The sequence below is a fragment of the Neolamprologus multifasciatus genome, chromosome 13 (genome assembly GCF_963576455.1).
Source record: "Neolamprologus multifasciatus chromosome 13, fNeoMul1.2, whole genome shotgun sequence".
NCBI classification, from domain to species: domain Eukaryota; kingdom Metazoa; phylum Chordata; class Actinopteri; order Cichliformes; family Cichlidae; genus Neolamprologus; species Neolamprologus multifasciatus.
Window position 1 is genome coordinate 29,529,453 of NC_140451.1, and position 27,916 is coordinate 29,557,368.

The 27,916-nt window shown below is 39.4% G+C and overlaps 2 protein-coding genes across 2 annotated transcripts in view; both read left to right on the plus strand.

Moving 5' to 3' along the window:
* The window catches only part of plcb1 (phospholipase C beta 1), a 40,253-nt gene extending 31,084 nt beyond the window's left edge, over nucleotides 1-9,169 (plus strand). The window contains exons 26-32 of the mRNA XM_085182922.1: nucleotides 469-646; nucleotides 911-1,043; nucleotides 1,322-1,398; nucleotides 4,433-4,522; nucleotides 4,685-4,742; nucleotides 4,916-5,002; nucleotides 5,483-9,169. Of these exons, the coding sequence (XP_085039048.1) occupies nucleotides 469-646; nucleotides 911-1,043; nucleotides 1,322-1,398; nucleotides 4,433-4,522; nucleotides 4,685-4,742; nucleotides 4,916-5,002; nucleotides 5,483-5,635 (776 nt within the window). The 3' untranslated portion in view covers nucleotides 5,636-9,169. The remainder of the gene's footprint in view (nucleotides 1-468; nucleotides 647-910; nucleotides 1,044-1,321; nucleotides 1,399-4,432; nucleotides 4,523-4,684; nucleotides 4,743-4,915; nucleotides 5,003-5,482) is intronic.
* Nucleotides 9,170-12,125: 2,956 nt separating this feature from the next.
* napba (N-ethylmaleimide-sensitive factor attachment protein, beta a) lies at nucleotides 12,126-27,661 on the plus strand. The gene is made up of 10 exons (XM_085182940.1): nucleotides 12,126-12,374; nucleotides 18,330-18,409; nucleotides 18,854-18,970; nucleotides 21,042-21,088; nucleotides 21,205-21,282; nucleotides 21,384-21,439; nucleotides 23,939-24,023; nucleotides 24,278-24,382; nucleotides 24,518-24,586; nucleotides 26,549-27,661. Exons 1-10 carry the CDS (start codon nucleotides 12,277-12,279, stop codon nucleotides 26,699-26,701), a joined length of 888 nt encoding a protein of 295 aa, XP_085039066.1. The 5' UTR covers nucleotides 12,126-12,276; the 3' UTR covers nucleotides 26,702-27,661.
* The last annotated feature ends 255 nt before the right edge of the window (nucleotides 27,662-27,916 follow it).

Consider the following 27,916-nt stretch of genomic DNA (forward strand, 5'->3'; position numbering starts at 1 on the left):
AATTCTGTATCCTTTTTGTAGCGGCAAGGCTTGGAAATCTTTTTGTACATGACTAAAAATGTGTGCATTGTGTACTTTGAATGACATTATGAAATACTTCAGTTGTTACTGTCTGTGTGGCAGACCGTGGGAAGTGGGGAATGAGGATCCAGTTGCAGGACTCTTAATAATGAGCGGTGTGTTTATTTACAGTGATGTAAACAGTTCACACGAAACCCCGTGCTCTCCCCTGACTCCTGTGCTGTGTCTTCTTCCCAAAAAATCCTTGTTTAGTGCTCTCTGCTCCTGTCTCTGCACTCCCCGTGCTCACTGCTCTCTCTCGTCCCACGCTCCTCCTGGGGGAAACAATAGAGGCAGCCTTTGACTTAATTCCAGCAGGCATACACTCACTGAACTGAATTACAAAAACCAATGTTTTAACACAAACTAATCATACACTGTATGATCTGTGATCACATATGGTAACAGATGTCCCAGTGTGCACTTTGGAGAATCTGCAGCAGTCCAAAGTTTACCAGAAGGAGCAGAGACGCCAGTTTAAAGAGCTGAAGGAGTTAGTGAGGAGACACCAGAAGAAAACGTCAGAGCTCCTCCGAGAGTTCAACAATAAGTACAAGAAGACAGCAAGACAATGCAGCAAGAACAGGTACGCACACCAACGTTATTATAGTGAATAAAATAAAACTAACAAAAATTTAACTTAATTGAAAATTACAAAGTCAAAATGAAAAAAAAGAGAAAAATAATTATACATTTTAAAGCTGTAATAACTCTGACACACACAGACACGTTATGTTTGTGTTTTTTTATAACATTTTTTCTCTTATCATATTGAAATAACACCTGTTATTTTACCGTGAAAGAGAGGGGAAAGTGTTTCATTTTAAAATCTTCGATTTGCCCTCGTCAGGAGTTCGAACTCGGACAGCGAGAAGGACGACCGTCTGCAGCAGCTGAGAGAAGAGCAGCATCAGCAGCTTCTGGCTCTGAGGCAGGAACAGTACTATAGTCAGAAATATCTGCAGAGAGAACACATTAAAACGGTAAAATCTAACAAAACAAACTTTTAAAACAAAAAAACTAGTTTCTTCACTTTTGATTGAAGTATTATTGACAAGGGAAACTCACAATAACATCTTCCCCCAAAAGACAAATTGCTAATAAGTATCACGCTATGATTGGCATGACAGAAAGTCTCTCCCCCCCAGGTTGTATAGCAATAAGAATGATGTTTGACAGGCTCTGTGTTAAGTTAGCGCCTTCAGTTTTGAGCATGTCTGTAAAATGTATTTGTGTGAACCAGTGTCTTTGTTCCCTCCAGCTGACGGAGCGGCTGACCAGTCTGGCTGAGGAGAGTCACAACACCCAGATGAAGAAGCTCAAAGACATCTGTGACAAGTGAGATAAAAATCTGTGACTGAAGTCTCACGGCTCTTTAAGCTCAGAGGACTTCCACATGGTGTTAGAGTTATTTTCATAACAGCAGTAGCTTGCAGAGCATTCCCTCTGAGCTGCTTCAGGCAACAGCAGGTTGGATTTTTGCAGGGCATGGTGCCATTCTTCATGGTCTTTATACCATAAAGACAAAATTTGACAACCTCCCCTTTACACTTAATGATAAGTTTCGATGCGTCGGTATATACGAATAAAGATGTGGTTTGACAACCACTAGAAACCGTCCTCCCTACTTCTGATGCAAACAACTCGGCTCAGAAAAGAGCTGCACGGATAACTACTAGTAGGCTTTCAAGGGGCTAAGAGTTCATTTTGAATTTGATCCTAGCAATACAACAAAACAAATGGGTTCAGCTTTGGATTCTTCCAGTACAAAGCCAGGCTGTCACAATAGTTGCATTTGCATTCTCTTGTTGAAATCAGCAAGGCTTTCCCTGAAAAACAGCATCATCTGCATGGGAATGTATATTTCCATAAAAATCTGTATATACCTTTCAGCACTGATGGTGCCCTTTCAGATGTGCAAACTGCCAAGTCCAGACTTCTAAATGAGTGCTGATAACAAGCCAGATGGTTCCACTCCTCTTTAGTCCAAAGTTTCCATGTTTTCCAAAAGAAAATCTCAAATTGTTCTCAAACAGGTTTCCAGTTTGCCTAAATGAGCTTTGGCAGCAACGTTTCTGGATTATGTTCACATATGGATTCTCCATTGTATGATAGAGCTTTAACCTGCATTTGTGGATGGCACAGCAACTCCACAGTGTTCACAGACACTGATTTCTGGAAGTGTTCCTGTTTGGATGTATTTGCATATTCCAGTAAATAAAACATGTAATTTATTTATTTATCAGGCACATTTTCACATAAGCATATTTTCTTTTTCAAATGAAATCATAATCACTGTTTTGACACCTAATTATGACAACATATATCTGCTGCCAGCATTTTGAGAAATATTTATATTGTAGAACATGAAACTAATGATCTGCAATATTATTATTATTTTATATTGAAAGTAATGTAGAAATTCTCCTAGTATTATCATATTAAATGGTGGAAGAAAAACAGACAAAGCATGGATTTAACAGCTTAAAATTATAGGCAGTTGCCTTGAAATGCTTAAATGGCTCCTAGAGCTAATTGAAGGTGATTTAATAATTCAGTTCAATTCAGTTTTATTTATACAGCACCAATCACAACAACAGTCGCCTCAAGGCTCGATTGTAAGCGGGAAGGAAAAATTCCCTTTTAACAGGAAGAAACCAGGTTAAGGGAGGGGCGGGGCCATCTGCTGCGACCGGTTGGGGTGAGAGAAGGAAGACAGGATAAAGACATGCTGTGGAAGAGAGACAGAGATTAATAACAAGTAGGGATGCAACGATACCAATTTTTTCAAACCGATACGATACCGATACTTGGATCTGAGTACTTGCCGATACAGAGTACCAAAACCGATACTTCTACCACACACACACACAAATGCAGACAGGTTTTATTTTATTCTCTGCCGATAAAAAATAAAATCTTAATAAAAATGACCACAAAAAAATTTCAAGTGAAAAATAAGCACTTCTGTTAAATTATTGCGGAGTCTCCACATTGTAATTTAACAAAATATCACTGAACTATTGGCACTGTCCCGAGCTTTCAGAATAATAAATAAACACTTCTGTTTATTTATTATATTTCATATCACAGCTCAAGTATGCTGAGAAGACGGTGCAATCCTATGTTTTCCACGACCGGCATTGGCTGGTCATCCAGAGCGATAAAATGAGTCAGAGCCTCTGTTATTTAAACTGCCCGTGGATTTTCTCTTGACATTATTCTCCGCTTTTCCAAAACCTGAGTTAAAGTTGGCTGTTCCGGTCCACACTGCTGACATTTTGCTTAGCCTAGCTACAGCAGCCTCCAGTTTCTCTTTTTTATCTGGAGCCGCCAGTCTCACTCACCTAACCCTGTGCCTGTTTTGCGCGGGATGTCCCCCTAGTGGCCAATCTAAAAAACTACAACAGAAATGACAAGCTACCCTCTGATTAATGAAATAAGTTGGTATCGGTTAACTTTTACGAGTATGAGTACACACACATTTTACAGTATCGGCCCTGATACATCCCTAATAACAAGTATGATTCAATGCAGAGAGGTCTATTAACACACAGTGAGTGAGAAAGGTGACTGAAGAAGAAACACAATACAGCATAGGAATCCCTCAGCAGCCTACGTCTATTGCAGCATAACTAAGGGAGGATTCAGGGTCTCCTGATCCAGCCCTAACTATATGCTTTATCAAAAAGGAAAACCTAGCTAAGATTAGCTAAGGCTTAATCTTAGGTATTTATCTAGTTAAGATTAAGCCTAATCTTAAAAGTAGAGATAGTGTCTGTCTCCCAAATCCAAATTAGAAGCTGGTTCCACTGAGGAGGGGAAATGAAGGCTCTCCCTCCTATTCTACTTTTAAATACTCTGGGAGCAACAACTGCAGTGTGAGGCATGAAAGATCGTTTTGACCTCCGCATTTTCTATTGGCAACTCCACTGGAAGCAGAAATTAGATGTGAATTCCACAACAGAAGCCATGATGGTAAAACCATGGCTTCTGTTATATAAAAAATATAAATGAAAAAAAGCTTTTAGTTTGAATCAGATTCAAGTGGTAATTCTATGCTTTCATTTTTTACATTGTAGTGACAATTAAAATAAGGTAAACAATAGAAAGGGACAGATTAGAGGGCATCATCTGGGCAATTCTTCAAATACCGGCCCAAATAATTGCCAGGAAGAGTTACCAAGATGGCTCTGGATTTTTAGCCTTGCTAAAGATGTCTTTTTAAAGTATACTTTATATGTACCCTATCTTATTTCAGCTGTTCTTCAAAAAATACTATGAGCCAGACTTTTACCAAGTGCACTTCTAAAAACTTGATACCATGTTTTTCCCCAAACATTTGCTCTAAACTTTCTTTCTGCTTCTGTAGGGAGAAAAAAGAGCTGAAGAAGCAGATGGATCGAAGGAGAACAGAGAAGATCAACCAAGCAAAGACCAAAGAGAAACATCTGGCTGAGGAGTACGATCTATAAGCACACGCACACACATTTCACTATTTATCTAGCTGCTTTAGCTTGCTCATCTGCTTCATGCACTGATCCACTGATCTAGTCTCATTAGAAGAGAAAAATATTTATCTCAGAGCCAATCAATGTCAATCCATCTGTCTCTATGTTCCCAGGGAGAAGATTGAGATCAATAAGTCCTACGTCAATGAAGTCGTCCAGAACATTAAAAGGGTGAGCAGCAGATGAGGTTAAAGGAATTTTTATGGGCCTTTCCATAAAGTGAATTCCAAAGAGACAATTATGAAAATTTTATGGCTGCAACACTCTCTCCATTTAGTGCAACTCTGTCTTTCTGCAATCATAAAATGCTCCATAAAACTGTATGTCTGTGTGTTTATCCTCAGCTTGAGGAGACTCAGGCAAAGCGCCACGAGCAGCTGGTGGAGCAACACAATGATCTCCTGCAAGAGATACAAGACCAGAAGCCAAAGGTAAATACGAGTTTCTCTTTCTGTCCCCAATTAAGTTCATTTATTTTTAGCCAAAGTCGGTGAAATCTGCCACCGACCACTTTGCAAGCTTCATGCTCAAACGCACTGCTTGGCAAGAACATTTCTTGTACACGAGGCTCCAAACTGGTGCTGCCGTCTGCCCACACCCACGCACTTTAGAGGCAGCGCTGACGTCAACGTGGGGCATTTAAAGGATGCAATGTGGCCTCTGGCAGCCATATTGGAGCTGTTCGAGTGTTGGCAGAAACAGCTGACAACAGCTGCGTTTCTGAATGTACAACCCATCTGTCTCAACTGTAGGAGATAACTTAACAAATTTGTGTGGTGTTTCTGACTGGGACCTGACTCATCATGGTTATATTTCGCTACATCTGCCGTTACGTAATCCCACCTTAGCCACAAAATATCTTTAAAAGCAATCTATCCTCTGAGCAAGCGAATGTGTGTGGTGTTTTCCAGCTGCAGGGTTCTGTGGAGGCAGAGTTTCAAGAGAAGTTCCAATGTTTGCCTGGAGAGATTCACGACTTCCTGCAGGACAGGAAGTTGGAGGTTCGAGGCCACAGCAAGTCACGACCTTCCACCCCACACGAAGCTCTTTCAGAGGAGGACTGAAGAGGGGAAAAAAGGATGAAGGAGCGACGGGGAAAGAGGAACGAGAACAATTGGATCAATGGAAGCAGCGTGGAGTAGATCAATGAAATGCAAAGCATGAGAATAAAAGATAACAAGAAGTATTGATGAAGAGGACGCGAAAGAGTAAATAATCAAGTTTATATAGACTGTTACTTCTTTTTAATGGAAGAATGCTTTAACAATTTATTTTTTATTCCATTCTAGCATGAACTTTGTGTGTTTAATACAAGTGTTTAATCAGACCCCGTTTAGTCTTGCATTAAGTCTTCTATTCTGTCATCTGTTATTTTAGACCTCAACAGTTTGTACTGCATGACTGCATATCTATCTATCTATCTATCTATCTATCTATCTATCTATCTATCTATCTATCTATCTATCTATCTATCTATCTATCTATCTATCTATCATTTGAAGATCACTGAACATACATCAGGCTCTGTCTTATTGGAGAGAAATCTTTACAAATATAGAGTTTTCAACAGAGTTTCAACAAATTCTAAGCAGCTGTTTGCCCTTTTTACTCGTCCAGTCTGCTATAACAATGTCAAAAATGTTAAAAACTACAAAGCTAGAACAATTCCATCCTGGAGTCCTCGGCGCCATGCTTTTACAAACACAATCAGCACACTTGGTCTGGTGCTGCCAAGAATAAAATGCACTGTAGCATTTGTTTGAGCTGAGAGTTTTTAAAACAGAAGCACTAACGTCTGGGTTTTGTTAAATCTCTCAAGGACAGAAAAAGACATTTTGCAATTCACAATTCAAGTATCTGCACTCCAAGGCTGGCTGAACTCACAGTTGGAAGCTGTTACGCACTAAATCTGGATGAAACTCTTTTATTTAGAAAGACAGAAAGATTAGAATTTAAGGGGTTAATACATGACAACAGTTAATGCTGTATTTTTTTATGCATTTATTTATCACTGTTATTATAAACGCTTTCTTTTATTTTATTTTTGGTTAGCATCACTGATATAGCAACAGGCTACATGCCTGACTTCCGAGCAGCTTTGCAGCTGGGATGTTGGTGATTTTGTCAGGGACACCTCAGTGGTGGAAATGCAAGAGAGGCAAATGTTTTACTTTTTCTGCCTACATCCTGATATTAATGCATTTATTTTTTTTTATTTTAAATAGGATTTTTTTTCCCTGTTTACTGTCATACAGATGAGGTGTGATTTTTTTAAAGGAGCTGACAATAACTCCATAATATAAAAAAGCTTTACCTGCTGTAAGTTTGTCTGATCTCCCTTAAAAGTCTTCTGGTGCACATCTGGACAATTTTTAATAGAGATGCTTTTATTTAGATCTCCCAGTGGAAGTCCCGCTTTGTCCTCTTGCACTTGTGCCTCTGTGACAGACGCTCTCCTCTCATGTGTCACAACTGCAATCCTTCAACTTGATTTTCATTTCTATAACTGTTGCAGGGAGACAAATCTGGTGACTGGTCTAAAGCAGTGTGCAAAGGTTGTTTTAGTGGCTTAAGAAGTCCTGCATGTTCAGTTCTGTTCTGAATGTTCTCCTTTAAATATCCTTCCACTGACTCAAGTTGCTACAATTACATTCAGTCTTGACAGTCTCTCACTGAGAGGTGAATTTATAATTTAAAGCCATATGTAGTTTGAAAGAAAATGACGAGCATTCTGTCACGGCCACTTCTCGTCTGAAGAGATGCCTTTACAAGTGGAAACTGTGAAGTCTTCAACTGGAAAGAGACCCTGCTCACATTACAATTAATGACCATCCACACAAAACTCAGGTCAGTTTGAAGCAGAGGTTGATGTTTTCTCTCTGTACACGCTTGGCTTGTGTATGGAAATCACAGACCAAAGGTGCAAGGGGTCACGATGGGACTTCAGATAATTTTTTTGTACTCTTCGCTCCATTTCAGGCAAGTCCCAACTGCTTTTCCATCCTTTGGTTAGGAAGGCCAGACAATCAGAAGGCTTAAAGCAAGAGAAGTCTTAAAGGATGATGAATGAATCAACAGTGCTTCAACAGTGTCCAGTATAAGATAAATAAGGCTTATTTTCACCTGTGAGTTATGCAAAGCTACTTTAGCTTTGCACAACTCACAGCTGAAAATAAGCTACTTTAGCTACTTTAATAATAAGCTACTTTAGCTTTGCACAAGAACAAAAATATGAGCATAGTAGGTCCTCTGTCAGTAATTCTTATCCTAAACTTTGCCTCATGCAGTTGCATAAACATCTAGTTTCATATTTGTGGTTTCAGGATTCTGTTATATAAACATATTGCCATGTGTCATATTTCAAGAAGGTAATATCCAGCTCTTTGTATGTATGTGGGTGTGTAACACTCATCCGTATACTGCATTATCTGAACATTAATAAGGATTTTGACACAACTCTGTGTTTTATTCTAGCAGAAATTATGCTAGTTCCCAGTAAGTGTGTATCATTATCTGCTTTATGTATTTATTCATGAGATTTTGGCAGAAAATGTAAAACTGATAAGTTTTTTCATTGTTTGGTTTTTTTAAAAGACTGTTAGTAGAAGACATGTTTATACGAGTGAGAAGGATTTGCACTGAAAGATAAAGTAAATGGTAAATGGCCTGCATTTGTATAGCGCTTTTCTAGTCCCTAAGGACCCCAAAGTGCTTCACACTACATTCAGTCATTCACCCATTCACACACACATTCACACACTGGCGATGTCAAGCTACATTGTAGCCACAGCTGCCCTGGGGCGCACTGACAGAGGCGAGTAGTACAAAGGTTTTATGACTGACCTATTTTGGATTTTTTTCTGACTACTGTAGTAGCAGCAATCACCCCCTCGACTTCCCCCAGATGCTGCTGCAGAGCTGATTTGGTGGCCAGGTGTCTTTGTCAAATGTGAACGTCTGCTGCCACTGCATGATTTATTTGTTCTAATGTGAAAGATGTACATAACATAGTCCTCATTCTGATGACGTATGGATTTATCGGTTGCTATTTTCATGATATTTAACAGCATAATTTGTAAAGTTTTACTTTGCTGTAAAAATGTAAAATGATTGGAGCTTGTTCCTCTTTGTATAGTGATCTTCCAGAACAATATTTGTTGGAACATTTTCCATGATGTTTTTTTTTTCCTCTAAGGCCTCAGCTGCTTTCAACAACCTTTTTTTGCTGTGAACCTTTACTTCAAATTTAAGCCACACATGATTGATCTGAACAATCTGGGGTCACTGTCTGTTCCTGACCTCATAAAGGTAGCTTGCACTTGCAGTCTTCATGGCAATATAGAGACTTAGTTTATAACTTTTCACACTAACATCAGAGTGCCTCATCGTTCACTAAATTGTCTATTAAAGGATGTTCATGTTTGCAAAGTGGCTGAGGTTCTACTGCAAAAATGTGTTGTTGAACATGCCTCGTGCTTTAGCACATATACTGAGCATGCTTTATTGTATTAGATTTCTCCACCAGTTGAATCGTTTCTTGGGTTAATTGAATGCTATTTTAAGACCAGACTATTAAATATTTGATCTAAAAAAACAAAGTGTTCTTGGAATGTTTTTTCTACCCTTACAGTCGAAGACTTGCAGTGTTGCGAGAAGATGCACTGTTCAGGCACTGTGTGAGAGGAGGTAATTGCTGTTGTCAGCCTCGTCAAAGGCAAGCCCACTGAATCGTGCCTGTTCACAAAACTTTGCTGTTGCTGTAATTGCGTGCACAGCCGGGATAACGTGAGCTTTCGGGCGCCGTACTGAAGGTGTGGGGGAGGAAAGTGAGCGGCAGTCTGTCACAGGAGATTAATGTGACTATGATGACCTTTCTGCTTCCTAAATAACAAAATATGTAGTGAACTGAATCAAGCCGTACATGAACTGTTAATTAAACACAACATATATTACGAAAATCTTTTTAATTGTCTATTTCCTTAATATACGCAACATATTTATAAATAAATAAATTTTTATTTATATAGCACCTTTCAAGACAGAATCACAAAGTGCTGCACATAAGATTACAAGTCATAAAAAGATTTAAAAAGAAAAAATAAAACAGGCGAAAAATTAACCAAAAGCAGTTTTAAAAAGGTGAGTTTTGAGTTGTTTTTTAAAAACAGCTACTGAGTCCACAGTTCTTAAGGTTTGTGGGAGTTCCACAGTCTAGGGGCCACAGTGGCAAAAGCTCTGTCACCCTTAGTCCTCCTCTTAGTATTTTTTATAGCAAGTAAGCCCTGATCAGATGACCTCAAAGACCTGCTAGGGACATAGGGCTGTAGCAGATCAAAGATGTAGGCAGGTGCCAGTCCGTGCACAGCTCTGTAGGTCAAGACCAAGATTTGTCAATAGAACTTTCCTCTTGTATGTTTTCATTTGCCCTGATGTCATTTGCGTTGTTTTTATGCTTTTGTGATTCAACCAAACACCTGAAATATATAATTTTATTACCATGGAAACATTTTCATTTGTATTCACTTAAATCCAACAGTTTTTTTGTTGTTTTGCTTTTTGTTTGCTTCCCGTAGCAGTCGGAAAATATCAAAATTAGCCATCAAACAGCAAACACTGACGCTGAGCATACAGCTAACCTACACAGAACCCTAATCAAACCATGATTCCAAATGGATGTCTCACATGAGCTAACATTTAATAACCTTACAAGATGATTTTCTGACAGATGTTTTCTGCATGACTCTGCTGCCCTCTAGTGAGCAAGAACAATAACGCAGGTGTAAACTCAGACCAGAATTCAAATCTTTTTTTTGTTGTTGTTATTGCTGTTTGTGTCTTTATATTTGTTGTTGCACTGAATTTTGTGAGATCTGTAATAAGACATTTATCACCAAATTTATCAGTTAACCAAATTTACAACTTTTGAAATGCTATACCGAACACAAATATTTACAATTGTCTCTTAACTGCTGCCCTTAACTTGTTTTATTTTACATTACTGTCTTAAGTAAAAGTCATAATCTCACTGTAGCAATCGAGCAACAGTTGTATCCTAAAATCATCCTTAAAGTATTTAAGTTGAAATACTCAATATGCAGAATGGAACATTTGTGAACTGTATTTTATTATTGGATCATAATTGCTGAATTTTTTAATCTCTGAGCTCGATATGAATTTATTATTTAGCTTAATTAAGCTTTGACAGTAGTGATACAGTATAATATATGGCCATTTTATTGTGTACATCTTGCTAGTACTGTGTTGGACCCCTTTTTGCCTTAAGAACTGCCTTAATTCTTCATGTCGCAGATTAAAAAAGGTTCTGCGAGCATACTTCAGATATTTTTGGTCCATGTTAACAGGATAGCGTGACATACTTGCTGGAGATTTGTCGGCTGCACATTCATGATGAGACACTCCTGCTCTACCAGATCCCAGAAGTGCTCTATCATTGAAATCTGGTAACTGTGGAGGCCATCTGAGCACAGTTAACAAATCATATAAGATGATATGACACATTTCCCTGTAGGAAGCAGCCATCAGAAGATGGGTACTCTGGTCACAAAAGGATGGACATGGTCAGCAACAGTAGTCAAGTCAGCTGCGAAGCTTACATGATGCTAAATTGATACTAAGGTGTCCAAAGAGTGCCAAGAAAATATCCCCACACCATGACACTACCGCCGGCCTGAATAATGTTGTTTATACCACATTGTGACTATCTGAATGTTGCATCAGAATCAGTTTTACAATCTTGTCTTTTCCAGTTTTGATCAGCAGTAACTGTATCCTCAGTTTGTATTCTTAGCTGAGGAACGTAGCACACCGTGTGGTTTTCTGCTGATTCTTCTGCTTCAAGGTCCAACATGTTGTGCACTGAGTGGTGCTGTTCTACAACTCGGTTGTGTTTATTTGAGTTACTGTTGCCTTCAGCTCCAAGCAGTCTTGCTATTCTGCGCTTGCATGAACAAGACCTTTTCACGCAAAGCTCACTGGATATTTTGTCTTTTTGTACCACTCTCTACAAACCTGAAGTATTTGTGCAAGAAACTCCCAGTAGATCATCAGTCTCTAAACTAACACTATTCTGATTTTCACTTTGAAGGTCACCAGCAGGTTGTCTTCACATTTTTTCAAATCTAAATACACCAAAATGTTGCCATTTGACTGGATAATTAGATATTTGCATTGATGAGCAGTTTTCCAATGAAGTGGCAGTATAAGAAGGTTTATGTTTTAAAGTCCACAAAATAAAGAGTAAAGTTTTAAAATAAAACAGCACAATGCTGGCATAAAGAAATAACAGGTTAGAGGCAGATAAACACCTTCAGTAATTACTTGATTAACTCTAATAATTAAATTCCTCAACAGGTGATATCCATGCTCATCAAAGGTGTTGGGCACCATTAGATTACTAGGGGTCAACCCAGCTTCTCCTAATTTTTTAGTTTTTAGTTTTTAGTTTAGTTTCAACCTTGCGCCAGTTAGTTGCACTTCCGCTTCCTTCCAGCAGATGGTGCCATTGACTCACAACTGACGCTCCACTCTCGACGTCGAAGAAGAGCTGCAGCCTCTCAGCAACCAGCAGAGACGTCTCTCTCTCCTCTCTCCTCTCCTCTGCTCAGCTCTCCTCTTCTCCATCCACTGCGGAACATCGGCCTGTTTTCCTCCCGTCCCTCCTCCAGCGGCAGACACCCAGCTCGTCATGGACAACTCCGGGAAAGAGAAGGAGGCCATGCAGCTGATGGCTGAAGCCGACAAGAAGGTCAAAGCGTCCGGATCCTTCCTCGGAGGGATGTTCGGGTAAAGGATGCTCTGATTCTCTGCCTCTGTTTACCAGCTCGTCGTGGTGGTGGGGAGGGGAGGGGGCTCTCTGCACAGAGGGCCCATCTTCTCCACGGACAGACCGCTTTATTATGTCTATATTAGGCCCGTGATATACAAATAACGCGCCTGACGCTCAGAAGCGAGCGGCACATGAGCCTACATTGCACGCTTTTGTATTTTATCGTCACCCTTTAATTTATTCCTTATAAATCCCACCAGGTGCGCCTAACTTTCACTATGACATTGTGTCCTTTTTTTAAACGTTTATAAACGAATCATGGAGTCGGCTTCATGCCAGAAACACTGGCTGCCACCGCAGATTGTGCATCTTGGCAAATGTAAATGTGGCACATCTCTGGATGGTGCTGATGCTGAGGATGCTGGAGGTGAGCGAGTTTGGATGAAGCGTGAGGCCGAGGCAAAGATGCAGGGAGGCGGGGAGAGCAGCGCAGGCAGGCCGGTGGTGATGCGGTGTTTGCGGGGGATGGTTTTCTTTTTGGTTTTTTATTTGCTTCGTGTGTGTGTGTGTGTGTGTGTGTGGGGGAATGGGAGTGAGTTAGCTTATTTCACGCGTGTGGGAGGGGCGGATGTTTAGCCATCATTTTTGATATGATGTAACCATTGATAACAAACAGCCGGTTTGCTTGAGGCAACTTATTAACTGGGGGCTCTTTGTGTAATAAAGAGGAAAAAAAAGAAAAACATGTATTCTGTGCAAAGCAGGTCTCTCCAAATTCAAACCGACCCGATGGTCTCTGAGATTAATCTCTCCAAATCTGACTGTTTACTATCTCAATCTGATAAATTTGGGTCAGATGATTGCAGCCAGCTTCAACTCAAACAGACATGTAAAAGGTTGGTATAAGGACACAGTGTGAACATGTGCATTTACCCTAATTATCTTTAAGGTTTAGATGCTAAAATCAATTAATCTGCATTACCTGAGTGTCTGTTAGAGTCATGTCGGTTTTATAAAGTTATACATAAAGTGATATTAACGAATTTATCGTTATTTAAGAAATAAGACAAGAAAAATAATGCAGGCTAATATAACTAACACAAACTGGTAACTTAAAAGAGAAATCATCTGAGTTGTTTTGAACAGGATCCCTGAAAAACCTTTCTTACTACACAACAGAGACGGATAATAATTTTATTTGTTTGGGGGTTTTTTTGTTTTTTGTTTTTTCAATTAATGGACTACTCTGAATATTTCAATTTTTGGTCCATTCAACTGACAGCTTGCATATTTAGAGATATAACATGGGGTTTTAGGATTTTATGATTTATGATCAGCCATTTTTTTAAGGAACATCTAATTAACTAAAATCAAACAGAAGATTAAGCAAGTAATATGAACCTAGAAGCCATTAAAATAGATCACACGACAATAAGTGAGCTGACCAACAAAGCAGAACTGGTTATGGTAAATAACCATGAAAGAATAAGGAGGAGTAGCCACGATCAGACACTAAATCCCATATAGTCTTTTATGGTAAATGTTTATGGTTAATACCAGAGTACCAAGTCTGGCATACAGTATCAGAAAATACAGTTATATTATAGGTCCTAAATCTTTGTTTATATATTAGGGCTGCCACGATTAGTCGACTAGTCACGATTACGTCGACTATCAAAATCGTAGACAACTGATTTAATAGTCAACACGTCGTTTGAAGCTTTGTAAGATCACAAAAGACGCAGGAATAAGTAGTAGGATTTAAGCGTGTAATAACGGACTGAAACAGAAGATGGCAGCACTGCATGTACAAGGATGTCAGCTGCCGTTAAACCCTGAAGAAGAAGAAGCTGTGTCCAAGAATTCATAGGGCATGTCACTACCCGATCCGTACCGGAAACCCGATCGGTACCCCGCATGCGCGAAAGGTGTCTACTTCCGGTCGTAGCGTTTTACGATAGTTATGGGTCAGAGTATCTGTTAAGATGTTAAGAATAATAAGTATATCTTAAAATGTTTGCAATAATGAAGCATTTCAGTACAATGTAGACAAAAACGAAAAACAAAAAGATAGTTACGGATCGGGACTCCCCGATCCTTACTGCGCATGTGCAAAGTCAGACCGTACAAATCGGCCACCTGCTGACTGAGCGAATGAACCCTATTGTAAACTGAATTAGCGTCATTACAAACGTGTGTTTAATTTGATTTAGTGATAATCGAGTGTGTTTATGCTTGTCTGTGTGGAGAGGATTGTTGGAATAGTGATGATGATGTCCGCTATCACTGTCAGTTGTCAGTAAACACTTCATCTGGCTGCTGAATCTTCACGTGACATATTACAACGTCTGTATTATTAACTCTGTAATTAGGCGCCATTCTTCTTATTTTACGGCGCTGTTATTCAATCGGGGGACGCTCTCTGTTGAGGAGAAAAGCATGAATTTGTTTGTATACGGATTATCCATTGTTTAAATGACCCGGTAGTCGGAAAGGAGGCAGAGCTGCTGAGAAATGCTAGGAGCTAACTGGGCGCTAACCGTATCATTCAAATATATTGAATGTCGCAATGTTGGCAAAGAGAGGAAGTGACGTGAGATTTGCGCATGCGGGGAACCGATCGGGTTTCCGGTACGGATCGGGTAGTGACAGCGCAGCCCAGCTCAGTTTACAACAATGGCGGCAGCTAGTTAGTTTTAATATTACTCTTATTATTCTTTCTGGGTCACAAAATAAACGTTTAACATATTTTCAGGTGAGAATGTAGCTGTGTAAACCTCAAATATCTGCTCGGTTTATCAAGACACCACATATTTTCAAAAGCGCTCTGACGTTTTCGGAGACGTCTGTTACCCACTAGCTCGATAGCTAGCCCGGAGCAAGGCTCACTAGAGCCCGTGAGAACACCGGACTCCCGGCTAATCGTTTTCAAACCCACTGCCGTCTTTCGCTACTCAGGTTAAATATATATAAGTTACTTAGATAGCTTAAAAATATTATTGTTTGGCTTTTTTTGGTATTTTATTTGTTCCTGACTAAATCGGTTTGGCTGAGATTAAAGTTATAGTTTTTACACAGCTGTATGAACGTCAAGAAGACAACTGATTATCAGAAGTGTGAGATGCTCAAGAATATATTCCGGTGTCCTGTTATATTTTAGATAGCAAGGAGTTTATTAAACTTCACTGAAACAATCTGCAAATTTCATTAAAATTTAATAAACTATCATCTTGTCTTTATTTTTAGCACATACCTTAAACACTTAAAGCTGTAAGCTAATGATAGTTATATAAGAGCAGATGCTGCTGGTGCAATAAGCTGTACGTTTTACGTCCAATGGATGCATGATCTGATTAGTCGACTATCAAAATAATCGTTTGTGGCAGCCCTATTATATATGCATATTTATAAAAGAATAGATAGATAGATAGATAGATAGATAGTCATTGTGACAGTTTTAATAATTTTCCTTCTAACTCTACAACAGTTGTGTCCACACCTCATTGGACTATAAACTGAGCCAAAGCTCTTCTAAAGGCACTTTTTCGGGCAACTATTTTGAAGCATTATCATAATTAACTTTAATTTTATTGACCACTAGGATATTAAAAACTGCATGTCAGAGATCAAAGTTTTCTCACCTCTCCCAAAATAAGGTTTTAAAATGTGTTTTTTTCTGGCACCATCTTTACTTTTAAAAAAGCTTCCCATAGCTTCTGCTTCAGGATACTTTGAGTGTCATGTACCTCTCTAATAGTGTCTCTGATTGAGTTTGATTCGTCATATAGTCACAGTTAAACCCATCAGTCCTTTTTGAACCTAATAGTTTTTGAGTCATTAAAATGAAGAAACCATATAAAAATGTGAGCAATTTCTAGATAGTTAATGCACGAACACTTCAGACACATACAGATTGCTTCATTTCAAATTCATTGTGGTATTGTACAGTGACAAAATGTCCAAAATTACATTGCTGACAAAAAACTGAGGACTTGACACAGAGCTATTTATTTGATGTCCTAGAATTGAGAACTAGGTCACTCAATAAGCTATACCATGATTATTTGATGAGTTTCTCCCCTGCGTTGAAAGATGAGACGAGTTAAGCTGTGGCTGTTTTGTGACCAGAGGTAGGTTGTAGATTTGTGATGCCATATCATATCATACATCTAATTAGTGTTGATGTATAATTTAAAAGCTGCATTTATTTTCCTACAGAAAGGTGCAGATGTTGTTGCTGAACAAAGCCCCTTCTTTTTTTCATGATTCAGAGCTACTTGCCTTTAATTTGAAATCTTTTGTGAAAGATTTTCTTCAAGACTTTTGTATAAATATTGAGGGAAGTAGCAAAGCCACGAAATGTCAAATGCTGAACAAAATCTACAGTTTTTATTTATCAATGAGCTTGAGAAGGATCCTTGTTGGGTTTTAACTTTGTCTGTTTGTCGAGGTTTGCACGCAAAGAACACCGTGCAATATCGCTTTCATTTTTGCTCCCTAACACTGTTTTCCACATTTGTTTTTGCATTTTTTTACAGAAAATAAATCATTGAGTTGTTTTTTTTAAGATAAAAATGTGTGCAATATTGAGGAAATGGTCCTTCTCATATTTAAATCACATTTAACAGATTACATTTCTCATTGCAAGAGAAATATGCATCTTTTATCCATTTCTAATCAGCAAATCAGCAGCCTGCCTCTCTCGTTTTTATGTCTGCTTGGTTTATTGTCCTCCTTTTTTTCTAGATGCAAACCAGTCCTCTGTCCTGAGGAGTGTGACGTAAATACTTTGTGACCTAATTCAGGCTTCATGTAGTAAAACCAGAAAGAAATATGATGCACAGATGAGCACGGTTATCAAACAGGAACGAAAAATATAGTTTGAGTTGTGCAGCAAGTATCTGTGTGCACAGCAATACAATATGCAAGAGAAAAAGGATTTGATTTGAGACTTGAGAGTGTGTCAGCTGGAGGGGTTTCTGTCCTCTCAGCACGTATGTCCTTAAACTGGAAGAGCTGTAGTTAGGGATGCACCGATACCGATACTGGTATCGGGTATCAGGGCCAATACTGTAAAATGTGTGTGTACTCATACTCGTAAAAGTTAACCGATACCAAGAACCGATACTAACTTATTTCATTTATCAGAGGGTGGCTTGTTATTTCTGTTGTAGTTTTTTAGATTAGCCACTAGGGGGACATCCCGCACTAAACAGGCACAGGGTTAGGCGAGTGAGACTGGCGGCTCCAGATAAAAAAGAGAAACTGGAGGCTGCTGTAGCTAGGCTAAGCAAAATGTCAGCAGTGTGGACCGGAACAGCCAAATTTAACTCAGGTTTTGGAAAAGCGAAGAAAAATGTCAAGAGAAAATCCACGGGCCGTTAAAATAACAGAGGCTCTGACTCATTTTATTACTCTGGATGACCAGCCAATGCCGGTCGTGGAAAATAGGATTGCACCGTCTTCTCAGCATACTCGAGCCGCGATATGAAGTATAATAAATAAACAGAAATGTTTATTTATTATTCTGAAAGCTCGAGACAGTGCCAATAGTTCAGTGATATTTTGTTAAATTACAATGTGGACACTCTGCAATAATTTAACAGAAGTGCTTATTTTTCACTTGAAATTTTTTTTGTGGTCATTTTTATTAAGATTTTATTTTTTATCGGCAGAGAATAAAATAAAACCTGTCTTCCAATTCATTGCATTTGTGTGTGTGTGTGTGTGGTAGAAGTATTGGTTTTTGTACTCTGTATCGGCAAGTCCAAGTATCGGTATCGTATCGGTTTGAAAAAATTGGTATCGTTGCATCCCTAGCTGTAGTAATAACTTGTAGTGTTGAAGTAAATTTACATTAAAAAAATAACATTTATGTCAGGTTCAAAAATGAGGTTGATGAAAACAGACAAAAGAAATTATACATTTTGTTTGACTTTGCTTTTTATGTGCATCCTTGTTGTGTGTTTTAGGGGGAACCATAAGGTGGAGGACGCCTGCGAAATGTACGCCAGAGCAGCCAACATGTTTAAGATGGCAAAGAACTGGAGTGGTGGGTGACACACACTTATCTACACACACACACACACACACACTATCTACACACAAGTACATGCGTCACATTCATTAGACAGTAAAAAAAAAGCTTTACAAAAAAAAGATGACTCCCACACAAACACCCACATGCAGACACGCACATGTATCTGAATGCTTTTACCCTCTGCTTTTTAGTAGCATATGAATGATTCAACAGCCTGTAGAAAACATCATGTTACCACATACAGCAATGAGATCTTCAAACATGGACTGATCAGTGAGATTTTGTCTGCAGGAGCCACCCTGTGCTCTGGATATGCCAGATGTGCCAATAATAGCTCACGCTGTGCAGAATTTAGCTGTTCGGATGTGTGTTTTGATGCAGCCTGATGTGTGTCCGTCCACACAGTCAGTCGTGAGCGTGGTCGTGTAATGCATGTGTGTGTGTGTGTGTTTGTAGCTGCTGGGAACGCGTTCTGTCAGGCCGCTCGGCTCCACATGCAGCTTCAGAACAAACTGGATTCTGCCACCAGCTTCGTCGATGCAGGAAACGCCTACAAGAAGGCCGACCCACAGGGTGAGTGCTTCTGTCACACAGACACACATCTGGCTGAGTGACCTCTACAAACTTACATTTAGGCCGTGCATGATGTCTCCTTTTAGTGTTGCACCACAGATTTACACATTTGCCTGATAACAGGACGATGGTTGGTCGCTGAGAGGAGACACAGGTCTGTTTGGGGCTGTGTCGGAAAGGTCTGCTGACATAAAACATGACTTTTGTTATGTAAGAACAACATTGTGGTGCACCGATGTTTGGCTAGAAGCTACTTGGTTGATACGCAGATAATTGCCTTGATTTTAATCAGACCAAACTCACTCCTCTGAGATGAGCCGAGTGAGATCCAGTTTTAATAGGTGCTGTTGACGTTCAGGAGATAAAACCATCCATTTATGTCAGCCCGGAGATAAAATCAGTGTGTTGTTGTTTTTTTTGTTCAAGGACTCTTATCATTTACCTCCTGATGCTTACTCTGTTATCTGGCTTTACTCAGATTTCTGTACTTAAAACCTGTCGCTTTAACAAGTGGAGAAGGGAGGAGCAACAGAAAAGGCACTAGAATTAAACTGACCATCTAAACTGTCCCCCTCTAGCCACAATTATACCCAAATTTGCCAATTTTCTTGGATTTCTTCACCCTTTATTCACAAAGTGCAACATAAGTAAAATGTTTAATGAGAAGTATCCAAATGTGCCTCAAGGTGCTTTATGTTTGTGAGGTAAAGACCCTACAGTAATACAGAGAAAACCCTAACGATCACATGACCCCCTATGAGCAAACACTTGGTGACAGTGGGGAGGAAAAACTCCCTTTTAGAGGGAAGAAAGTTCCAGTAGAACCAGGTTTAGGCAGACGGGACTGAATATGGGTGTGTCAGAGCTTTAATCTACGTTCAATATGCTGATTTTCTTAAACTGGTTGTAGAATATGTGATAATCAGCGTTTGTGCTGGAAACCAACATTTGATTAGATTAGAAAAGCATTATATAAATGTCGGTGCTCTGTTGTTGTGCAGAAAAAACTTTCCACATCCTGTCAGAGGAGTGAGTTTGGAGTTTTTGAGAGGGTTGAAAGTGCATCATTGTAATGGAAAGATATTACAGTGACATTACAACAAGATATGCTTGTTTTTATAATCAGTGGAATCCATAATGGTAATTAGATTAAAATTGGATTAGCTGAGCTGCGCTAACTCTTTACTGTCCGTCTTTATCCATTTTTTCTTACTTGTTCTTGTTTGTGGGTTTACACGTTTAAAGCTTCTCTAAACATTGGGCAGCAAATTCTGCTGTTTAAACATATCACAGCCTGGCTCCATAAAACATTCATTCAACACTTTTTAAAGTAGTAAAAAGAAGATTTTAAAGAGTTCAAAGAAACAGGAAAAACAGGAGCCTGTGAACACTGGAGCTGACTGGGCTCTACAATGGAGCTCAATGAGGCAGGATGCATAAAATGTCTTGACAATTTAACCAAAGAATAGTGTTTGCTGTTTAGGTAAAGAAAACTACATGTAAAAACTGGTTAAACAGTTACTATGTGACAGCACTGGTTCATTTCTTTGCCTCTATGTAAGATGTTCAAAGCAGGAAAGTCCTGTTTCTGGTGGAGCTGCTTCCTATTCCCCCCAAAATGCAGTAACAGTTTTAGCAAATTGCAACAGTTTTAACTGAGATATTAAAGAGGTTAAAGCTGACCCCACAGATGTGCTAAACGAATGTGCTGTGTTTACACTTCCTCAGTTTCCTCAGAACAACTACAAAAGTGTAAAGCTACGTGGTGAAAGGGGAAGCCTCTGCATCACTGCATTTCACCGACAGGTTCGGGCCCAGCGGTGGGATTGTTGGAAGATTAAAATGGGTCCCTGGTTTGCTCGAGGAAAATTAATATCTGGGTTGTGTTGTGACAGACTTCCTGCTTCCTGGTGATGAGCTTAATAAAATACAGCGGGTTATCAGGTTAACAGTCACATAGGGAGGAAACTGAAATTGGAGATTATTAATTTGACTTCGGGCGTTCAGCACACTTTCCATCTTCTTTGTATTTATAAAAGCCCTCCTTACCCTCTCATCTGTCTCTTTCCAGAGGCTATCAACTGTTTAAATCAGGCCATTGACATCTACACTGACATGGTAAGACCTCTGCCAGCCATTACATCTCACTCTCTGACAATGATCTCAGTCTTTCCTGTGATTAATGTCCTGTACTGCCTCTTCTATCTGTGTGTGTGTGTGTGTGCTGACTACAGGGTCGGTTTACCATTGCAGCCAAACATCACATCACTATAGCAGAGATTTATGAGTCAGAGCTGGTGGACATTGAGAAGGTAAAGTGGGGAGTAAAAGGACTTCCTCCGTTTCTTTGGGATGAAAAGATTTTGGATCTATGTGCGACGCTCTGAATGTCCTCGTCTGTGTGTGTTTTCAGGCCATTGCCCACTACGAGCAGGCAGCAGACTACTACAAGGGAGAAGAATCTAACAGGTAAACAAGCTGTTTAGCTAAAAGCTAAATAACTATATAGTACATACATAATGGGGCAATTAAAAAAACAGATATAAGAGCAAAACATTTACAATTATTGGATGTTGCTGAGCTGTGACTCAGCATTGAAAATGGCCACTAGAGATTTGTCTCGCATCTTTCAATCTTAGACACATTTTTCATGAACTCAAGTCAATTTTAAACATATTTGAGAAACTAAACAACGCACAAAATATTTATTTATTTTAAGTAAAATCAAGTTGTGATTTAAAGCTGATGTGATGACAGTAAATGATCGAGTACACAGAAACAGCAGAACGTCTCTGTGTGGGTATGATTACACAAATCTTCTTGGTAGATCACAATTACTGGAATTTTTGACATAATAATGGGTTAAAAACAACACATTACCATTTGCAGGTTGATAAATTAGAATATTAATTTAAAAAAACAGTTCTAATAAACAATTATTTCTATTACTAAAAGTAGAAAGACCATTTTTTTCAGGTTACTCAAATGGACTCAGGCGCAGACCAGGAATCCTTTGCAAAGCAGTGATTTTATTTACAGTAAACACCAACTGCAAATATGTACAGCTTGCAGGGATTGGGGGGCGGGGGGACCAGGGCTCCAGGGTCCGTGGGAAAGGGAAAGATCCACACACACTCCACTCTCTTCTGTAGGCGCTCGCGCTTCTAAGCACTTTGCCACTCAAAAGCTCTCAGGTCCCTTGGGTTTACAGGGACGGGTCCAGGAAGATCTATTCACACAAAGGACTCGGTTAGAAACAGACTAAGATAAACACACAGGTTCAGATCAGAAATTGCCAGCCAGACTAACATAAAATACTCAACGATCCAGTGACAAGTAGCACAGAACTGCCATCTTAAATATTGCTCAGGATTGCAGGAGATGAGCAGCAGGTGTTGTGATTAGAGACAGGTGCGTGGGCCAGAGGCAGGAGCCTGTGATGAGCTCTGCCCAGACAGAGGAGAGAGAGCGAAAGACAGAGAGCATAAAACAGCAAAAAAACATGTTGCCTAGCACAGAGGCTGTATCCCAATTCAGGGTCTGCAGCCTTAAAGGCCGCATTTTAAGGCCGATTACGTCACCGCGACGCGACGAAGGCTGTCCCAATTCGAAGGCTGCTCGAAATGCGGCCCTCAAATGCGTCCTTCATTTCCCTGAATTTTAAGGACGTGGCGGTGTAGACTTCGTGGCCCAACATATCCCAGAATGCATAGCGCGGCGGTGGGTGTGGATAATTTTGCCGCAAAAAACGGCGGATGAGGGGCGCCCGAAGAGTAAACTTTAAGTAAGTACTGAATATTATGTCACTTATTTATGTGCGAATGTTTAATAACGAAGAACATTAAAACATTACTGTTGGCCACATGTCGGCAAAGTTATGTGACATTAGTGACGTTTGTACTAACTTGGTTTTAAAGCCTTTACTTTAAAATATACACTGTTCAATAGCTGAGCTTAATCTTACAGAGAATGATCAAAGCTCATGTAGAAACAAACAAACAAATGAACAAAAGATTTTCTCCTTCATTTCTGTCAAACAAAGCTGTATGAAACGTTTCCAGCTGTTAGTATCATGGTTGCTAGGCAACCTGGGCAGCGCAACGGAGGCTAGACCGTCCCATTTCACAAGCCTCGCACTTCCGGCCTTAGCGGTCTTTAAGTACGCGGCCCTTGAGGATCGTTGAGGCTGCGTACTTTAAGGCTGCAGACCCTGAATTGGGATACAGCCTGAGCCAGCCAGCGAGACACGGGGGCCATGACAGTTTCTTTCTTCTCTGCCCCTGTTTGTTGTTTCCTGGAGTTGCTCTCTCTTAAACTAACTGTGGATGTTAATGCTATCTTTATACATTTTTTTGCAGACCTATTGTGTTCAACTACTAAATTTACCCCATATTCATCAGCATACTTATGAAACTAGTTTATCATTTTGTGAAAACTTGGAAGGATCCAACCAGAGTTTGATTACAGACAACTGAACAACGGACAAAGGAAAACATAAGAGTTTACACAGAGGGTTAATCTGGAAGTGGGGTTGCTGATTTTATTGCTTATTTGGTATTTTTGTGTTTTGGACTCTTATTTCTTTTGATTTGGCGAAAATTGTGTTTCTTGGAGTTTGATGGACCACACTTTAGTCTGATTGAGAAAAAACTGAGAACATGATCTGTAATTAAAATATAATCAGTGGTTATAGCCCTTGTAGGGGAAAATGTATAACTATACATGTATTAATGTGACTGTGATATTGTTGACACTGGTGGAGTGTTTCATGCTAAAGCTGCCACTCGTACAATATGATGAAGTGGTCATTGAGTGATGCTCACTCAGCCAAGCCTGATGGTCTTTACAGCTGGATAATACGCTTTGTATACAGTCTGTGGGTAAAAAACTGTCAGTCATCTGTAGGAAGATTCAGTATGAAAGAAACAGCAGCTATTAAAGTAACATTTCTTGTTTGTGTCTTTTCAGCTCAGCTAACAAATGTCTTCTGAAGGTTGGACACTACAGCGCTCAGCTGGAGCAGTACCAGAAAGCGATTGAAATCTATGAGCAGGTAACAACTGATTGTTATACCCATTTTGCTTTTATAAATGCAATAATGTTAAGTTATTATTATATTTGAAAAGAACCCTTTTTTTTTTTATAATGTTTCATCCCATTTCAAATTGTATTACTAATAGTAACAAAAGAGAGCATAAGTGACCAAAAATGTAAAAATGTATCAAGTTAAAGAGAGGGTTCTAAAAACTGGTCGTTTATGACATTTGCCCACTTTGGTTAATGTTTGTGCCTCCATGTGTGTTTTAGGTTGCAATGAGCACCATGGACAATCCCCTACTCAAGTACAACGCAAAAGAGTATTTCTTTAAGGCATCGCTCTGTCATTTCATTGTGGATGAGCTCAATGCCAAGGTAACACAACAAACAACAACTATAGGCAGCCACTGAGTCCGCACAGACACATTTGTGGGTCGGGTTTCATGCTTAATTGTTCATTGCAGAAATCAGTTTACACGTACCCTTAGCACTAACGCCCGTGTGTTTCAGTTGGCCATCGAGAAGTATGAAGAGATGTTTCCAGCCTTCTCAGACTCCAGAGAGCTCAAACTGTTAAAGGTAAATTACCTTTTCTTGTTTTTTTTTTCAACGTAACTTTCTAAGTTTGCATAAATATTTTATTAAAGGTTTTAACGGTTTATAAAATCTGTTACGCTGAAAGAATAATTTTATGAAAAATGATATAAACTCTCTTTACAACAAGCAGACAATGATTTATGAAAGAAATTCCTGGAAAATTTAAATGTAATTTTTTATTTTTAACCTCTGCAAAGGTTTGGACTAAACTTTGTTTACTAGTGGATGCATTGAAATGTTTTCAAGTGTTTGTTGTATATTTTTGTAGCTCTCCATCTTTGACTTACGTGATTAAATAGAAATCGCATTGACTTGGTGCACCATCTTGTGGTTCAAACTAGAGATGGACCGATCTGATATTACGTATCGGTATCGGTCTGATACTGACCCAAATTACTGGATCGGATATCGGCGAGAAATAAAAAATGTAATCCGATCCATTAAATATCAAAAAAGCACCTCACAAAACTTGCGACACGACGTAACTCGGCTCATAACCGTAGCACGTAGCAGCAGTGTGCATCACGTGATAGAGCGGCTGTGTGTTTTTGTAGCCTCGCTAGCAAGCCAGCATTTTATCTCCGAGGAAGTTTTCCCAGAGAGAAATAAAGCAAGTGTGTAAGTTCATCTCTGAATGTTTGTAAAGCGTTCCTACGTTAAGCTTAACAACCGATATATGGAGCGACTGCCTCTCTCTCTCTCTCTCTCTCTCTCTCCTGCTGCTACTTCAATGTGAAACTGATTAATGATCAGCTGATCGGCTTTTCTGTCGAGAGTCCGTCTCTCTTCTTAGTTTTTGGCCCACTTCCCGCCAGAAAGAGGAAACCAGCGGCTGAACAACAGCAGCACGTTTAAGCTTGATAAGCTGTTGTTAGAATGTATTTAATATTACTTTCTACACCAGGATCCTTTTCTATGTAGCTGACGGCTGGTAACTGTGCAGGGGCGGATCTAGCAAAATTTAGCCAGGGGGGCCGATAGGTTATGAACAGGGAAAAGGGGGCACAAAGACATACTTTTCTTTCTTATTCTCATTTAAAATGTCGAGCTTTTAATAAATAATTATCTGAATTTTACACCCAAAGTTTTAATCTGATGTAAAATGTATAGAAGTCCATTACTGTATATAGTAACTGTTAAGTCTAATATACCCTAGTAAGCTATACTACTTTTTCCTTTGGGAAGATACCATCTGTGCAGTCTGCAGTTCTGTTGAAGAAAGATGTTGAATCTATTTAATTATTCTTGAAAAATAATTTATTTTTGTGCATTTTCCCCCCTGCATCAAATTAAATTTGATTACATCGATTAAGCATCATGAGGTGGAGGGTGGTTCCCTATTTTCTTTTGCTGGGAGTTTGCAACCCTATTAGTTAGGTTGCTTAATATTTCTGCTAAGTACTCTTTAAAATACCAGAATAGGGAGGATGGAGGATTTAAGTTTATTAGATTGATCAGTGTTGCTGAACTATGAAATATTTTGGGCGCAGTGTATTTTTTACATACAGGTATAACAGAATAACTTTAGTGTTGTTATTTATTTATTTAATTGCTTAAAAAACACACTATATCGGATTCATATCGGTATCGGCAGATATCCAAATTTATGATATCGGTATCGGTATCGGACATAAAAAAGTGGTATCGTGCCATCTCTAGTTCACACTGGCATTGCACAAAGGTACAGCCCAGCCTTACTCCAACTCCAGTTGATATGTCTTCAGATATTGCACTTTTAGTTAAGTTTAGACACTGAAATCAAACATGTAGATTTCTTTCAATAGTATTTAATATAAATAGTCATAAGAACATTATGATGTGAAGGAAAGCCCACAGAATATGATCATTAAAAACACTGCTGCTACTAATCAGAGCTTAATTGTGCCATTTGTGTGTGTTTTTCCCCATGAACGATCGCCTATTCGCCACTCCTCTGTGCAACAGAAACTGCTAGAAGCCCACGAGGAGCAGAACAGCGAGGCGTTCACGGAGGCTGTGAAGGAGTTTGATTCTGTGTCTCGCCTGGACCAGTGGCTGACCACGATGTTGCTACGCATCAAGAAAACCATCCAGGGGGACGCTGGGGACCTGAAATAGACACACTTAGAAGAGGGGAGAGAACAAAGGGGGGGGGGGGGGGGGGGGGGATAGGGAAAGGGGGCATTGAAGAGAGAAGGAAGATGAGAGTGGAGGGGATTAAATGATGGGACAAGAGACAGACATGTATCTTAATGGATGTGTGAAAGTAGAATAAAGTAAAGGCAGAAAGATGAAAGAGGGTGGGAGGTGAAGGAGTTTACAGTTGTACATATCAGTCTGCATGTGACCTGCCCCCCAATGAGCTAAGCATCACCTTTAAATCACCTTAAGATCACCCCGTGTCTCCCGGTCCTGCAGTATTGCTCTCGTAACACTGGACAGAATTGTACTTAAAAAGTAAGAGTGGAAAGAAAACGTGTGTGTGTGTGCGTGTGTGTGTGTGAAAGAGAAAGAGTGCATGCGCGTGTGTGTGTGTGAAAGAGAAAGAGTGTGTGTCCACACCAGAAAGGTAAATGATGGGAAAGTTTGCAGCTTACATGAGATTTAAGGAAATATGTTATTAAAAAAAATATTGAGAAATATTATTTATGAGATTTCTGATATTTATTGTCAATACTGAACATATGTATTGTTTATTATGGTGCTCAGTGTTATGACTTGTCTTACTATTTTAGGTATTAGCCCCTCAGCTCTCTCTCCTTCTCCTTTCTCCTTTCCTTCTTCTCTTCCTCCTCCTCTGTCTCACTGTCCTCTCCGCATCCCCACACCCTGTCAAATCGGTGAAATCACCCATTGTGATTGGTTTGTGTTCAGGCCAGTGGTGGTTCGGCACAGTGAGCCACCAGTGCTGACTCCTGTCACTGCCTTGTTTTGTGCATGTCTACTGTCATGTTGTTGTAAGTGTTTTCCGTGTTGTGCTAATGTGTGAAGAACATACATGTAGCCTGGTATCATTCGTGTGAAATCGGTAAATATGTACTTCAGAGACCGAGTTGAATAAAAACATCAGCGCTCCAAGTATCTGGGTGTTTATTTAGAATATGGAAACAGACCACAGGCCAGAAGACGAGAACACTGAGAAAGTAGAATATCTCATTAAAATAAATATAAATAAAGGAAAATAAATACACTACATTCACTTTAATAGCATAACATAGACACATGTCTCTGGTGTCTCTGTGGTTGGTATTGCTGCAGTTACAGATTTTGGAAGCTAGGATCTGAAATGGATTTTAGTCATAGGTGAGAGTGAGTCAATCAGGTTTCTCCCAA

What these genes read in the sequence shown, in the direction of transcription:
- napba (XM_085182940.1), top strand. Translation starts at nt 12,277, where the DNA reads ATGGACAACTCCGGGAAAGAGAAGGAGGCCATGCAGCTGATGGCTGAA. An exon ending in CAAGAAGGCCGACCCACAGG is followed by an intron (nt 18,971 to 21,041) that starts GTGAGTGCTTCT and finishes GTCTCTTTCCAG; the next exon opens with AGGCTATCAACTGTTTAAAT. An exon ending in AGCTGGTGGACATTGAGAAG is followed by an intron (nt 21,283 to 21,383) that starts GTAAAGTGGGGA and finishes GTGTGTTTTCAG; the next exon opens with GCCATTGCCCACTACGAGCA.